At 35.5% G+C, this 17,603-nt stretch overlaps 1 protein-coding gene across 5 annotated transcripts in view; it reads right to left on the bottom strand.

Annotated features, from left to right (window-relative positions):
* LAMA2 (laminin subunit alpha 2) overlaps nucleotides 1-17,603 on the bottom strand; it is a 609,603-nt gene that overhangs the window by 102,110 nt on the left and 489,890 nt on the right. For all 5 annotated transcript variants that reach the window (XM_042987144.1, XM_042987146.1, XM_042987145.1 and 2 more), the window contains 3 exons: nucleotides 17,147-17,263; nucleotides 16,292-16,455; nucleotides 14,852-14,990 (listed from right to left, as the gene is read on the bottom strand). In XM_042987144.1, coding sequence (XP_042843078.1) covers nucleotides 14,852-14,990; nucleotides 16,292-16,455; nucleotides 17,147-17,263 — 420 coding nt within the window. The remainder of the gene's footprint in view (nucleotides 1-14,851; nucleotides 14,991-16,291; nucleotides 16,456-17,146; nucleotides 17,264-17,603) is intronic.

Genomic DNA, 17,603 nt, shown 5'->3' with positions numbered 1-17,603 from the left:
AGTATGGAACCTGAAGTTAAGCTTATTTCAAAGGCAAATTTGAAAGCTATTGTTTATATTACCTTCTATGTTATACTTTTATTATATTTCTAAATGGTTCTCAAATAATTTTATTTCTTTCTCTTTCTCTCTCTCTCTCTCTCTCTCTCTCTCTCTGAATTCATTGAAAGAGTTGGCTCTAAAGACAGATGTAGGATATTTCTTTTGTTTTTATTTGCTAGAGAAAGTAGTAATTTAAAATTCATCAGCATGGTTTGTGAATTATTCCATTGCTTTCTACACAATAATTTATTTTAGAAGCTAAGTCTTGCATATTTCCAAAGGGGATAATGGGCAAAGATATTACATAACCTAGATGATTTTAAGTTTAAAATCTTTTTAATAAAGAAAACTGTTCAGAATGTGCAGGGATACATGTAAATGCTGATGATTAGCTGTAATGTATTTATACGAAGTACATATCAGGAGAAACTTATATTCAGGTATCTTAGACTGCTGTTAAAAATTGAGGAGAAATTTTTTACTATGGTAAAATCATTCCCAGAAGGAATGGTGGAATCTAAACCTATATACATTGTGAAAGATACAATTTTTGAGAATGTTGAAAAAATGTGCATGTGATGTTAATTAAATATAATTATACATTAAGCTACAAAACAGTTATGTAAAATCACCCATTCCCAGAAAAGCTACTTGCATAGGAAAAGGTATATACAGATAAACAACATTATAAAAGTTTTATATTTTCTCCCTCTTGCTTGTCTGTATTTTCTACTTTTCTATAACAGATATGACCTGCTTTTGTAATAATTAAAAATATCATAGACAATTTTAAAATAAGGAAATCACTGTGTGCTGATTTTAAAAGTATTTTAATATAACCTATATTAAAAAAAATACTACAGGATATTAAAACAAAATAGTAAATAAAAAGTGAGCATGAACAACCCAGAGAGATGGCCTCAATCAGAAATCTGTTGAAAGGCGGTCGATCCTGGCCTTGCACACTTTGCCCTGAAATGGGATGAGGGATTAGATGAATCTCTGTGGAAGACTGAAAGCAAGTGAGCATACAGAGGAGACCTGGATGAAACAGGAATCCTCCACAGTGCACATTTAGAATTTGCGACCGTCAAGTTTCAGCTTGATGAGAACACCAAGAAGGGCAATCAAGAGAGGATTTAAAGCACAGAGCTAAGTGAGAATAGGTTTTCACCAATTACAGCATGACGGCCACTGCTCCAGCACCTATGGGTGGCACTGGCTTGCTGCAGTGAGGCAGGAACTGCACGAGCTGTTGAAAGCAGGATCAGCAGAAACTACGGGGGATCTTGATTTTGAGTCAAGGCAATGGAGCAGTGTCTATGGGGTTGGAGAACATTCTCAGAGGGCATAAGATTTTTTTTTCCAATTAATGTAAAGTCAAACCCAGCATGGTAATTTCACCTCTTGACTATTACACTTATATTTTGAAATCCTAAATAGTTCTGAGAGTACAGCTGCCTTGAATGAAATTAGTTCTCACCTATGTTGCATTATACCATCACCCCAAAGAGTTGCTATGTTTCGGACTGATGACGTAAACCCTTTGGTTTTTAGCATTTATGCCCTGAATTTTTAAACATGTTTAATGCTAGATCATAAAATCACACTTTGCTTCTTTGTTTCCACTAGAATTTTTTCAAATTATTGACTCAAATGAACATATCACATACAGAGAAAATCACTAAAATCAGCGTGGCTTAATGAACACTATTTTGACGTACAGATTCAACTTTTTCTAGGTGGCTTAGATACTCACTGACTTTTTCATGTTTGCTATTGTGTGAATCACTTACTTCTTAGATAAGTTGCTGAATTGCTGATGGAGGAAAAAGATCCTCACCAGTTTTATTGGCAGATTTAATTGTCATATCAATTATGGATTTATACCATGTTCTCATTAATATTACACTGCTATAAAATTTAAATTCCAATGATTATAGATATTAATAAGAAGTCAAAACTACTGTTTGACTTCTAAAGCAGTGGTTGACAGAATAAAATACAAGTTTTATGTGAGTTAAAATGTACAACTTGACTAACACCGTATTTTATTGAGCCTTTTGAATTCAATATGTACTCTGCTAATATTTGCATGGTCCTTTATGTAGGAAATAAAAACTCAAAAATGACCTTGCAAGTATTCTTTATGTATTTTGGTTCATCTAATTATACAAAGCAAATACTAAATAGGACAGACTGGAGAAGATATGACCATACTTCTAAACAAACACTCATTAGAAATGCCTTAATGTTTAATCATACTATTGCAAGATTCACAGTGTTTAACTTTATGGTTCATAGACCAATAGCAACATGTCAAAAGAATCTTGCTATTATAAGGACTCAAAAACTAATAAGTAAGAAGAAATTATTAGGAATATTAATATTAAAGGAAAGAATAATAATAGGAAAGAAAAGAAAACATAATAAAGGAAAAGAATAAACCAGGAAAAAGTTGAAAAGTATTATTTTTATTAGTAGGACAAATGAAAACATATAATTATTGCTGGTTTGAGGACTGGTTAGAATTCTGATTATCTGATTACCCTTTGTGCTGTTTTTCATAATGCTATTTACACATTAAGTACATTAAATATATGGTTACAGTTTTTAAAAATTTGAAGTAAAAAATTTAAATGTGGACATGCTTAATACCACACACTTAATAAATAATTCATGAGCACCTCTTGTAAGTATTATAACTAGGCCAATGAAGAGTAAGAAATGATCTCACGCAGTTGGAGATCAAATATGAAATCAGTTAAAAAGATTTGGGCTCTAGGGACTATATTTACCATATGAGTCAAGTCAAGGGATGAATCAGAATAGACTACACAACGCACTTAATTTGAAAGCAGATCTTCTAATCCCCAAATTCTGTCTTGCTATCTACTTTCTCCAACGAAATTTAGAAATTCCAGTATACCACTAGAACCTAATTCTGACACATTAAAAAGAAAATCCCACATGACATCTACATTGAAACAGATATTCAGACACTATCTCAAACTAAATAGGGAAAGAAAGTAATTTTATTTTTCCTTTCAAATTGCCTTCCTCTTCAACTTTCCTATATCTTGTAGCAATATAACTATCTTGTCAACTGTGAAAATCTGAAGCACCCTGGCCATTCTAGATTTCTGGCATTAGTGTTTGGAGATGGGAGGGGGCTATCTACATTTAGTGATCAGCTCTTGTACATCAGGTATTGCCTATATGAAAATCATGGCACACTGTGTGAGAAAGAGTGAAATATTCAGGGGGTCCATTGTGGTGATCCATGTTTCTGTCCACTAGGGGTCTATTATCAGCTTACATTTTAATTCTGGGGATATCGTTTTCTGGAAAAAGTAGGAAGAAAACAAAACACCACAGTCACCAAACAGTGAAAGGGCATGCCCCACCCCCCCACCCCCCCCCCCCGCCCCTCACTGTGCACAGCAGGGAGTAAGCAGAGAGACTCAGCATTTTCTAAAGCCCAGGGATCTTGGGGCTGTGCAGTCTGTATCTGACCCAAAGGTTTGCTCAAAGGGACACTGAAACTGGCCACCTTACTGCTCACCACACCGTGTGCCCGGTGCATCTCACCCAGTGATACACCTTTTTCTGACTCATCCAACCACTCCATGGGTTAGTGGGGACCCTTGAACATACCTTTCCCATGAGGAAGTAAAATATAGGAAGAAAGCAAAAGACTCCTCTGGATTACCTAATTTAAAATCTGAATCTTGAGCAAAAAAACACTGTTTTCAGGAAACAGTACCAAGAGACTAAATAAAATGGGAGTAACTGTGCAGGGAAGATGGTAGGAATTAAGATGATATGAAGAAAAGGAGGTAAGAGAAAGTGTGTTACTTCAGCAGAGGAATCTTCACTTTAGCAGGGCCAATGTGCTTCCCTAACCACATCAGCAGGGGTCTTCAGGTACTTCCTCCCCCTCAATCCACTGCAGTTACTGTACCCTCACCTTGCTCAGGAGGGTATAAGCCAGGTTGGGGGCCCACAGAATCTGAAGAAGGCCAGGCCTCAGAAACAACAGGTGAGGGTAAAGGATGAGAATCAGTCATGAGAATAGGAATAGATAATTCCCTGCAAGTCCTTTTGCAGAGTGGAGTGCCCCTCACCCCTTCACGGTTGCACAGAGCAAACAGCAACCAGACATCAAGTGCCCCCAGGGTTCCCCCACTGAAAACAATCCAAGAAGGTCTTTTTTAATGTTTATGTAGTTTTTAGAGGGAGAGAGACAGAGTGCAAACAAGGGAGGGGCAGAGAGAGAAGAAGATACAGAATCTGAAGCAGGCTCCAGGCTCCAAGTTGTCAGCACAGAGCCCAAAGCGGGGCTCGAAACCACAACTGTGAGATTATGATCTGAGCCAAAGTCAGACACTTTACCGACTGAGCCACCTAGGCACCCCTTTGTTTTTTTTTAAAGGTTGTTTGTTTGTTTATTTTGAGAGATAGGGAGCTTGAGCAAGGGAGGGAGAGAGAGAGAGAGTGGGAGAGGATCCCAAGCAGGCTCTGCACTGACAGCAGGGTTCGATCCAGGAAACATGAGATTACTGGAGCCGAAATCAAGAGTCAGATGCTTAAATGACTGAGCTACCCAAGCGCCCGCCAATCTGAGGGGGTCTTTTAAGGAAATGCTTGTAATTAATCAAAGTTATGGTTATAGACAAAATATAAATGTTATTAGCAGGACGATATGGAAGTTAAAACGGTAGAAGTTAGATGGAGGACAGGGAGAAACAGAACTAGAGAAAGGATGAGAGCACAAAGATCTGTATTTTACAGAGTGGGGGGTCCATCATTGATGGAACAAGAAATAAATTTCTGAGTTTAAAAAGAAAACACTAAAGGATCTAGACACAGTAAGGTACGCACATTGGGAGATATGTGGGAAGGAGATGTGATGTGATACAATCTAAGTGAACTTCAGGCCATTTATCATGGCAGTAAGTAAACAGATCATAACCTAAAGTGATGAGTCACCTGATAGCATGATCATAATATTATCAAGAGATATTTAAGGAGAAGAAATGGTTGGAAGACTTAGCAATGATTGTACCTGGGGGTGTGAGTTTAAAGGTGAGAAAAGTTAGGTCAGGGGACTGTTGCTTGAAATTACCTGCTTCTCTTTTCAATTTAAAAGCAAATAAAATATGCATGCATCATGAATTTTAAAAGAAAGAAATTTAGGGCCTCTTATTGGTGTGAAGGATGGGGACGGCTGCTTCATTTCCAGGAGCCTTAAGAACCACTTTCCTTATATTTTTCAGGGCAGATATTCCTCAGAACTGATTTTCAATTTCCTCTTACTTTCATTTCAGTTAAAACACTTATAATTTAAGTATATTGATAAGAACAGAAATTAATATAGATACCTGTACTCCCATCAACCATATTTGACTACTATTAACTTTTTATTGTATTTGTCTAGATCTCTAAATATATATATATATATAATATATATATATATATTTGGATTTGGTTTGATAATATTTTAAGTTTTACATCTCTATTTATGATTGACCTATAGTTTTTCTTTCCTTTTTAAAAACTTTTAAAATATTATTTATTTTGAAAGAGAGAGAGAGAGAAAGAATGAATGAATGAATGAGCAGGTGAGGGGCAGAGAGAAAGGGAGACACAGAATCCAAAGCAGGCTCCAGGCTCTGAGCTGTCAGCACAGATCTCAACACCGGGCCCAAATTCATGAACCACTAGATCATGACCTGAGCAAAAGTCAGATGCTTAACTGACTGAGCCATCCAGGTGCCCCTAGTTTTTAATACTGTCTTGTACAATGTTCTGCCATCAAGACTATACCAGCCTCATAAAATAAGCCAGGAACTCTGTCATTGTTTTTCTAGTCTTTAAAATGTTTCGGATATTGAGTCCTTGAAATTTTGGTAGACATTATCATTTTGTTATAGGTAGACTATTAACTACTGACTCAACTCATTTAATAACTAGATTTCTACTCAGGTTTACTATTTCTTTTTAGTAAATTTATATTTATTGTCCACTTCATCAAACACTCAAATTTATTTGAATAATGTTGCTCATGTACTCAAGTACATCCATATTTATTAAATCTATACTATCTCTATTTCATTCCTAATCCTGTCTATAGGTGTCAGCTCTGCTTAATTATTCTTGTGTTGCCTGTTTACTGCAAGAATCAGCTTTCCATTTTGTCAATCCTAATATTTTTTCTAGGTCATTAATTTCTGCTTTTCTTTTTTTTCCTTTATATATTATTTTTAATTTCTTGAACAGAAACTTTAGATAATTCGTTTCAGTTCTTGTTTTTTCCTAGTATCTGCATTTCAAACTTCACTTGCCACTTTAGTGACACTTTATTTGTACTTCACAAATTTTGATGTGTAGAAGTCTTATTTCCATTTAGCTATTAAATATTTCATAGTTGTAATTTCAAACTCCATTTTTCTTTGACCCATGAATTACTTTGAAGTGTGATTTTTTCTTTAAAACATTTTTGGGGAGCAATCTTTCTGCATAATTTCTTAATTTTATTGCACCATGATCAGACAATACAATCTAGGTGCTGCTGGCTCATTAGGATTTGCTTGGGGCGCCTGGGTGGCTCAGTCCGTGAAGCGTCCGACTTCGGCTCAGGTCAAGATCTCGAGATTCGTGAGTTGGAGCCCCGCGTCGGGCTCTGTGCAGACAGCTCGGAGCCTGGAGCCTGTTTCAGATTCTGTGTCTCTGTCTCTCTCTGCCCCTCCCCCACTCACCCTCTGTCTCTCTCTCTCCTTCAAAAATAAATAAACATTAAAAAATTAAAAAAAAAAGGATTTGCTTATACTTGTTTTGTGATCTAGTTCATGGTCTTATTTTTTTTTTTAAGGTTCATGTATGCTTTATATAACGGGGCATATAGAGTTAATTATCTAATTGATGTAGAGTTCTATAAGACCATTAAATCAAGCTTGTTTATTGTACTTTTCAAATCTCCTTCATCCTTACATTTCCTTGCTTGACCTATGAAGTTTTAAGAGAGAAATGGTAAAACTTCCCACTATTATTGTGGATATGTTGATTTCCTCATTCTGACTTTTGCCTTTGTTCATTCTTACTCTTTGGGTTCAAAAATTTTTAATCTTCCCGCTAACTTGATTCTTTCATTATATTGAGAGGTTTTTCTTTATCTCTCATAATTTTTTAAAATGTAAAGCCTATTTTGATTGTTTATTAATATTAGTACACCAGCTTTCTTATGATTAGAGTTACCCTGGTGTATATTTTTTGCATCCCTTCTTTTTCAGTCTTCTGTACCCTAAGAGTTAATGTTATTTTGTGTATGTCATATACAGATGGCTGTGTTTGTTAAACACTTTGAATCCAATATAATATTGTCATAAAACTAGTAATTTTAACCTATATTTATTATGAAGATAACTTGAAACTGAGACATTTAATGCTCATCAAAAATTCTATGTGCCCATTTTTCCTAGCCTCTCTTATAGTTCGATTGAGGCATGTGACTATTCCTGATCAATAGAGCAGATATCGTCCAGGCCAAGGGAGGGAAGAGTAGGCATGTCTCTTTTGTCTCTCTCCCTGCCAGAACAACCTTGGAGGCTATGTAGTATGGTGTAGCTACAAGATGGAGTAGGGTGTTCTGAAACACATTGAGTATGATATGAGAAATCAATTTAGATTGCGATGTAAGCAACTGAATTTTCAGGGGTTATTTCTGGAGGTAGTTAGTAATAATCACCCTGGCATATATGTATCTTGATTTAATTCTATCACATTTTATGCTTTATATTTACCATTTATTTTTGCTTGTTTTTTTTTTTTTTTGCCTTTTATAGAATTGATTGAAAATTTCGCTCTCCACATTTTTTTTTCTCTTCATTTATTTGGAAAGTATAGCTGTTTGTTATGGTTAAATTTATGTGTCAATTTGGCTAGGCTACAGTATCCAGTTTTTGGTCAGTCTACACCTTGCTGTGAAAGTCTCTCTTAGATGTAATTAACATTTAAATCAGTAGACTTTGAGTAAGGCAGAATACTCTCTATAAAAGATAGGTAAACCTCATCTAATCAGTTAATTGTCTTAAAAGAAAAGACTGGCATCCCTCAAAAATAAAGAATTCTGCCTCCAGACTATCTCTGGACTTGAGACTGCATCAACTCTTCTCTGAGTCCCCATCCTGCTGGCTTGTCTTGAAGAATTCAGACTTGACAGTCCCTCTCCTTAAGACAAATTTCTTTCTTTCTTTCTTTCTTTCTTTCTTTCTTTCTTTCTTTCTTTCTTTCTTTCTTTCTTTCCGTCCATCCGTCCATCCATCCATCCATCCATCCATCCATCCATCCAGCTATCTACATCCTACTGCTTCTGTTTCTCTGGAGAACTCTGATTACTACTACTATTTTTATTTTTCTATAATTATCCTCAATGTTTAATACATATACTTTAAAAAAGATTAAATCTAACCAATTTTTTACTGTCCTCCCAAAATTTTAAGGCTTTAAAAAACTTCTAACCCTGACCATCTGCCCCATTATCATGTTATTATTCTCATGTTTTCGTTATGCTTTTTAAAACAATTCCATACATTTAGTAATTATCATCATTATGATTTTCATAATGCTTAGATTGTGTACATTTACTTTTTCTGTTCACTTTTCTCTTTAATCCCCAATTTCCTTGATTTTATTGGCATTCCTTTTGAAGTGTGTTTTATAGCAGCTCGGTGAAGGTCTATGATTGGTAAACCCTCAGTTTTTCTCTGAAGATGCCATTATGTCGTCCTCCCCTCTAAATGAGGTTTAGCAAGGTATAGGATTTTGAGTTGACCAGCATATTATATCAGCACCATGAGGATATTAGTCCTTTCTTTTTTGATTGCTATCGTGACTTAAATGGGATATATGCTAACTGACAAATCTTATTCCTTTGGAGATAATCTGCATTTGCTCTCTAGATTATTTTAAGATTTTGTTTTCTTTTTCTATTTGGTCTCTATAAGTTTAACACGGATCTTTCCATGTGTGGACTTATTTTATCATGATTATTTTCCTTAATTTGTGAACTCCTATCTTTCACCAATACTGGAGAATTTTCAGTATCTCTTGACCACTACTCCTCCTCATTCTCACTCTTTTCAACTTCTGGAACTCCTCACAGACTTACATTTTCACAATCTGCATTCTCTGTCTCTGAAGTGCCTTTTATATTTTACCATGTTGGTCGCATTCTGGGAAATGTTTTCAACTCTTTCAATTAACTAATTCTCTTTTCATCTGCTACTAATATGTTGTTTGGTCCTCCCATTCAATTTTTAATTTTAATTACTATATTTTTCAGTTTTAGAAATTTTATCTCTTTTACAAATTTCCATAGTCTTTAGTTCCTCTTCCATCAATCTTTTCAATTCATTCTTTTAACATTTTAATAATTTAAACACTTTCATTTTATATTCACTTTTAGATTTTTCAATAATCTCAGGGTCGTGTTAAGGACTTTACCTACCTATCCTCACTCCTACTTGATTATTTATATTGTATCTAAAGACTAATTTTCTGCATCTTCCTAGATGCTCTAGAGGTTTCAATAGCCAGGACTAGTACTCCCTCCATTAATGTCTCAGCTTGGAAAGTCTTCTACCATATGAATGGTATAAATTTGGACTTCAATCCATAGGCTTGTGATTTTAGCATCTTATGAGAGACATTTTTCACAATGAGGGCATAAAAAGAAACAAGGCTTCTCGGAATGTTCCTGAACTGGAAGACATGAGTGTTCACTGATGAAGACAATTGTTCCAGAGTCTCATGTTTTTACGTACTTTCAGTCAGAGACTTCTCCTCTTGTAGGTTCAAGGTGATGGCTGGGATGTCATCTCTTCCTGCCTGGTGTTTAAAATCCCAGCCCCTAGACATTAGGAACTATATTTATGTTCCAAATTCATTGAGCTACCAAGGTGCCAGCTCTAGAGTGTGCCATTCTTTTTTAACCTCTCTCTGTATTTTTAGATTAAAAAATTTTTTTTATGTTGTATTTTTTATATTTGAGAGAGAGACAGAGAGAGAGTAGGGGAGGGGTAGAGAGACAGAGACAGAATCTGAAACAGACTTAAGTCTCCGAACTGTCAGCACAGAGCCCAACGTGGGGCTCGAACTCACGAACCATGAGATCATAACCTGAGCCAAAGTCAGATGCTTAACTGACTGAGCCACCCAGGTGCCCCTAGATTTCCTTTTGTTGCTTCTTTCTAAAGTGAAGTATGTATTAAATTTGGGGAGTTATAATTTATTTAGCATTTCTATGAATTTCTAACATCAGGATGGATCTGAATTAACTCAGGCTGCATGTTGTCAGAAATCTTTGGCTTTCCCCTCTAGTGTCCTTAATTTCTATCAGCGTTTTTCTCCCTACTGATCTGCCACATAAGAGAAAATTTACAAAAATTTAGTTTATTCCTTAGACTCTTGACCCTAAAGCAAGAGAAAGCTCCTTTTGAGGTTTCTATGGCTATCTATTTTCCACATGTTAAGGAACAAACACTGGAAAGTCACTTGCAACAGCAGTTTATCAGTTTCTGTATTTATTAGAATCAAGGTTAAAACTTTAAACTTAATTAATTTTTAGGTATATTTCTTGCTATAAAATAGACGCATTTAATTTATTTTATTTATTTATTTTTGAGAGAGTGACAGAGACAGAGAAAGAGAGCTCACACATGCAAGAGTGAGGGAGAGGCAGACAAAGGGAGAGAGAGAAATCCAAAAATACTCCCCGCTATCAATGCAGAGCCTGACACTGAGCTCAGTCTCACAAATAGTGGGATCATGACCTAAGCTGAGCTCAGGAGTCGATGCTGAACTGACTGAGCCACTCAGGCACTCCTAAAATATATATTAGACTTTCCCCTCATCTCTGTAGTTTATTGAAAGTCTACATTTTGATTATACAGCACTGTTCTTTACTATTTCACTATCCTTGTCTCTGTGGGGGAAAAATGCATTACTTACAAACTGCTTTTATTTTCTTCTGTATGTTATACTATTTTTTTTTCCAGAAATGCCTGGAAAAGACCATGCTAAATATTTTTAGAATTATGACTCCCTTGAATGATGTATAATTTTAGCAAGAAACAGAACTTGAACTTGGAGAATAAAAAACACACAGTTTACTGGGGTTGAAGCCCAGTATAAATTCTTCTATTCCTAATGCTCATTCTAGTGAAGCTCAGACTGAAATTGAGAAAGGGGATCCTGGGCTAGAGGGTATTAATGAATATTGTTGGTATGTGTGTATGAGAGAGACAGACACAGGCAGAGAGAAAGAGGAAGTTTCAGACAATGACTGCAGGGTGGACAAGAGGGGACTGAAGAGAGGAAACTTTCTGGTGCCAGAGGAAAAGAAAGAGTGATTCATTTTTTTAAATGCAAGATACCAATGGAAGGTGATGACTGCCTACATGGGAGTATATATGACACAGCACATTGCACTGACTTAGACCAAGGGAGTGAGACAGGAAAGGAAGGAAGACGACATTTCAGAATAGGTGAGACTGTGCGATTATTGCTGTGTGATGATTCCTCATGATGTGTAAGAACCAGAACTATGGAATTTATTCTACATTACCCTTCTTTTCAATTGTTTTTGTTGTTATTGGAATGCACCAGATCCAAATGCATAGCATCTACGACCTTTCCAGTGGAAAGGGGAGAGGGCCTCCTATTTCAGGGCCACTGAAACCATGCCTGTTGCCTCTCTGGTGGTCATTCCAAGGATCCAGCATTCTGTGAAATCTATTTGTTCACCTACTTCTAAAACCTGATTTGGTTCATAACATAGGTTTTAAGTTCATCTATCATCTGGAAAGTTTTTTAAAAAGTTTGATTCTCTGTTCTTTTAGCGTCTGAGGACTTTTTATAGCACCAAAGCAATTAAGATTAAAACAAAATAATTGGATCATCATATTCTCTTTTCTGACCAATGACGTATTTCCCTTCTTTCCTTGCATCCACCAATGAGAGGTACTACATGAAATGTTATCTTGGAGATTATGTGTAGGAAAACAAATGCTTTATAGCATTTTTCCCACCCAACAATAGCGGAAAAATCATACCTATTTTTTCATAATCTCTACTTTCCCCAAATACTTCATTTCAATATTTAAATAAATGATATATACAAGACAAGTAGCTGTTAATCATTGCTTAGGGATATTCCACTATCATCTTTAAATGTATACAAACTCCACCTGTTTATTATTTAGTTAAGTGATCAACATTCCTCTCATATTTTCCTATAAATAGGTAGCTTTAAGTAGTTTTTAAAAAAGCGAAGTTACTTTAAAAATGCTGTCAGTTATGCTTTGTTGTTTTTTCTACCATTCATTTGTTTCTGTTCTTACGGCTTTTTTCTTCTCATATTATCTCATGTCCATCTCTTCACAGTCGTAATTGGTTGTTTTATTGCTTGTCTAACAGGCCATTTTTCTCCTCATATAAATTCCTGCTTTGTTTCTTTGTCCTTCCTTTCTGATTCATTGAGAACATTTTTCCTTCTTTTTAGGGCTGGACTCAAATGTGTAAAGGACTCTTCTGATTTGTTACTCTTGAATTCTTTCATACATAAATAACAATCACACTCTTCTGTATGTATCTATCACTCCAGCAATAATACTGACTCTTACATTTCTGGCATTCTAGTCCTATCTACGTAATTGTGCAATGTAATGATTGGCAAATATGTTTAATTTCTAGTAAAATACAACTATGTTATCATGACATTAAAATGAAAGCTTCATTTATTCTGTTCATGAATCAAACTTTCTGCTTAGTCCAATAAACTTTCTGGGACAAATCTGTCTTCTCTGAGTTTGCTAAGAACCATTTAATAAATTATTCTCTTTAGAATTTATTTATTTAAAATTTTTTTTAATGTTTATTTATTTTTGAGACAGAGACAGAGACAGAGAGAGAGAGAGAGAGAGACAGACAGACAGACAGAGCACAAGTGGGGAAGGGGCAGAGAGAGAGAGGCAGACACAGAATCCAAAGCAGGCTGCAGGCTCCGGGCTGTCAGCACAAAGCCCAGTGTGCTGAACCCATGAACTGTGAGATCATGATCTGAGCTGAGGTTGGACGCTTAACCAACTTAGCCACCCAGGTGCCCCTAGCATTTATTTTGTACTTTTTTAGACATTTAATTATTTTTATGTGGGATATGGAAGGAGAGAAAGAATGATGATAACAAGAAGACATGTTGTAAAGCATTACAACTCATCCCAGCTCTGTGTTTGAGGCTGGCTAGATTATCATGTATAAGCATCAGTGTTGAGGAAAGTGAATATTTTGTGTCTGCATAAAAATGTCAGTCTTCTAGACATAAGGTGATAGAATTAAAATTGGGTGAAATTAAACAGCTCTTTAATAAAATAATAGTTAGAAGTTTATAAAGATGAAGTAATGACAATAATGAGATTTTTATTGGTGCAAATGAATGTAAATAGATTTGAAAGATATTAGTTAGAATGACATTCATTCATTCATTCCTGAGTGCCTACTATTTGCCAGGTACTGTGTTAGACACTTAAAATGGTCCTGCGATAAAGCATAGGCCAAATGAAAATGGTGACCTTGGAAATCTGGGTCTTTAAAATAGATTATGAGAAGATGGATAAGTAGTTTAGATTAAAAAAAACAGGTTCATTTTGAAAGGATAACTAGGCATAGGGAAGTGTCTGCAATAGTCGTATCACGATTTTGAATAAGAAATACTCAGAACATATGGTATTAGAGCTTATTCCAGAGGAACAGAAACAGTAGCAATTGTTGATGGAATATGATGTTTTCACTATGATCACTAAATAAACCTTCTAAGAGTGTAGTAAATGCATTTAATATCCCTGAGATCCTAGATACCTTTGTGCCCAATATTAAATCACAACAAATATTGATCTGTTTCTCTAACACTAAATAGTTATGTGTATTTCATTCACAGTCAAATGTCCAATCAAGCTTTTTTTTTCCTCAAAATTTTGATGTGAAGACCAAAGGGATTCAGAATATTTAATTCAGAACATTTTAACTCACCATGTGCTTCCTATGAAGTGTTTTTTAACCTTCAATAACCTACAATAGTATTATGAAGGTGTATCACATAACTTATTTACAAAATGTTGATGTATAATGAAGATTTGTCAGTACTGAAAATACACAAGATAACGTGCTATAATTGGAACCCCCAAATTCTGAAATATTAATTCCAAATTTATTTTGAACAATGACAGCAGTCAAAGGTTGCTTTGAAAGCAAAGGTTTCCATTGTGCTAAAAACAGTATAAGGAGTTTAGAAGCATATGATCTCATGTGTTTTGCAAAATGGACACTTTATAGTCAAACTTCACATATACCAAATTTGTGGGTAGCCGTAAGCAGCGGTGTTAATTTTCTGGGCACTTTCTTACTGATGATATTTGGAATAATAGTAATACATTTCCCTGTCCAGAGCCTTATGTTTGACGTTTTTCTTCTGTGAGTTGGTGGCACAAAGCCGCTTGGCATCTGCAATAATTTCAAGGCCCTTATCAGTAGAGGGAAGTAGTGAGAGACTGAGAAAAGAATTCTGTTATGATTACAGCACACTGAATGTTTATTTTAGATAGGATTTAAAAGGAGCCTTTGAAAATAATTCAAAATAAATATTCTAACTTGGTAGGATTTTCCAGAGCTCATTTCAATTTGAGAAATTTAGTCTAGGTACTTACTCAAACAAATTGACCCACATTCTTAGTACAAAGCACTATTTGGTTCTTACCAGTTTTGTAGCTTCATGTGCAAGATCTTTGGCTTCTTGGGCAATTTTCTCAGCTTCATCAATAGAATCCTTAATATTGCTGTAAGCATTGAAGGCTGCAGTGGCATTGAAGGAGATGTTTTTAGCTTCGTCAAGGATTCTGTTGGGATTACCCCCAAAAAAGAACATCAGAGCAGTTGGTACCCAAATGAAGAACATTCTACTTATAACAAATATGGCTTAAATGATCCCAGCCAGGACAATTATATTTCCAAGTCATCATGAAATATCTGCTTATTGTATTATATTGTAGTTGTCAATTTAAATTCATATTCCTAAATAATTCAGCTATGAAATACTACCAACATATTTTTTAATACCCACTCAAACATTTCTGCAACCTCATGCACCTTGCAAACTGTGAGCAGTGAGATGATCCTTAACATCATTTGTAAGGCACGCTATACATTTCAGAGTGCTTGTACCATATTACTGGAATGAATTTCACAAAATCTCTTTAGGATAGGGGTACTTCCCAGATGGATATAAATGAAGGTTAGATAGCTTGTGTCAGGTTACATGACCGACACATCACTAATTAAAAACTTGGAGCTTGCATCTGTGGACCTCTAACTTACTGCTCCATTCACTACCCTCCATGCAAAATTGGCAATAGTTTACTGTAAAATGAATTGAGTGTGAATTGTGTCCAGGGTCTTCAAACATGGATATTATCCTTTGTGTCGTGCATATTACGTATTGGAATAGAACCTTACACATGTTATATATTAAATAACAGATTTATTCGAGAAAATTCTTCTTGGGGGTTATAGGACCTATATTTATATTATGATGACTCCAAATTGTAGGGGAACATACCGCTTACACGTAGAAGGCTATTTATAGGTCAAACGCACCTTGTCACTTGCCCCTCCCTCCTCTGACCCAAATAAGAGTCCTAGCCTATTACACAAGGGAACTATGTAGTGTCTCCCTGGAGTTTGAAACAGAAAAAAAAAAAAAAAAAGACTTAAAGACTATGTATGGGGCCACATTTTCAAAAGCCAGTCTTTTAACAATAGTTTTGATTTAATGACAAATATAAAACTAGAATTTGAAATGGAATGGGTATTTACATATTATTATTTAAAATGCTAATAAGGCAACCACTGTGCTCTCTAATAAAGAATAAAAAATATTTTTTCTTAGCATAGCCTAGGGCTATGTTCACTCCCTACCAAGCCATACTTGAATCCACTTTTAACTCAGACTTTTGAAGCTGCTTCAGTGGAACTTTGCCCAGACCCTCCTAATTAGGCTTTTCCACAGAAAGACCGAGTAGCTCGTATGCTCATAATTAGAGAAATCAAGATTTCAAAGAGATTCTCTACCATTTCTGCGAGTCACAACTTTTGGACAAGCGTCAAGATACAAAGGCATTTGCGACAACAAATGACATACCCATCAAGGACAGCAGATGAGTCATTCAACTGAGCTGCATGGCTCTCAGCCTGGGACACCTTCTCAGCAAGGTTTCTGTCCTGTATTTCCTGGGAGAGGTCATCTATTTTATCTTTCAGCTCCTCAGACATGGGTGGCAACTTAGTTTGAATGTCTTCAACGTACTGATGTGTAGAGAAGACAGGGCATTTTAAGTATGTGACTACAAGCCTCCAATCGGTTACTAATTTCTCTAGGAGATACAATTCCACACACTTACTTTTTAAAAAGAAATTTCAATTTTACTAACACAGCCAAAAGAGAGACAGAATAAAAGCTTTTATTTAATAAGAGGGATTAGGAAATATATGAAGACAATTTACACCAAGAATAACCTAACTATATTTTTCTAAGAAAATGCTACTTTGTAGGTATAAATGCATAAGTGGTCGTCATTAGGATCTTTTAGATTATCTGTGTTTCTATTCCCATATACCACAGTGTCTACTGCATTAGGATATTAAAAGTCTGCTAATAGTTTACATTTCTCTTTCAACTAACATTATATAAATATTGAAGCAGATTTTAAGGGCTATCCTAGGAATAAGAAATACCCTTCATCGCTGTGGGAAAAAATACAGGTTTGTGTGAGTGTTTATGAGTACCCTCTCATGTCTGTTGGGAGAACAGTGTGAAGTTTTAACTGTTGCCAAGAGCTAGGCACAGGCATAATGGAATAGTCCAAAAACAATTTGAGACCCACAAGAAAAAAATTAGGATTTGCTTATGTTACTGAGATTTTTTGATTGTGTCCTATTTATGAAAGCCTGTATCATTATTATTTTCTTTTCCCTTTGGGTTTTATCAAGTACTCACATCTATGACGGAGTTGATTTCATCTGCAAGACGGTTGGCTTCACTGAGTATGTCATTGCCTTCTTTTAAAGTGTTCTCAGTTTGTTGTTTGCCATTTTCGATAGCTTCCTTCTTTTTCTGTAGCACAGTAGGAACAAAACATCAAAATGCCCTTCGGAGGAAACCCTATCCGACCCTGTATTCTTTCTTGACTTCCTCAAGCTGCCTGAACATAGGCTTTGTGAACAAGGCACGTCGTGTTGACAATGAGAACAGATGGGAATGCTACAAACTACCTGGCCAGTCCTTTGAGAGTTATTTTATTTAAATCCCTACATAAGTACTTTCTTCCTCTCAGTGTGAGAAAGTCACCCGAGAGAAGAAAAGTTATATGATGTTAGCTGAGGAATTAAAGACTACGTTTTAAAATTTTTGATTATTTTTTATTTTAGAGGGAGAGAAAGAGAGAGAGAGCATG

The sequence above is a fragment of the Panthera tigris genome, chromosome B2, assembly GCF_018350195.1.
Source record: "Panthera tigris isolate Pti1 chromosome B2, P.tigris_Pti1_mat1.1, whole genome shotgun sequence".
NCBI lineage: Eukaryota > Metazoa > Chordata > Mammalia > Carnivora > Felidae > Panthera > Panthera tigris.
Note: the sequence above shows the minus strand (reverse complement) of the source record. Positions and strands in the feature narration are given on the sequence as shown.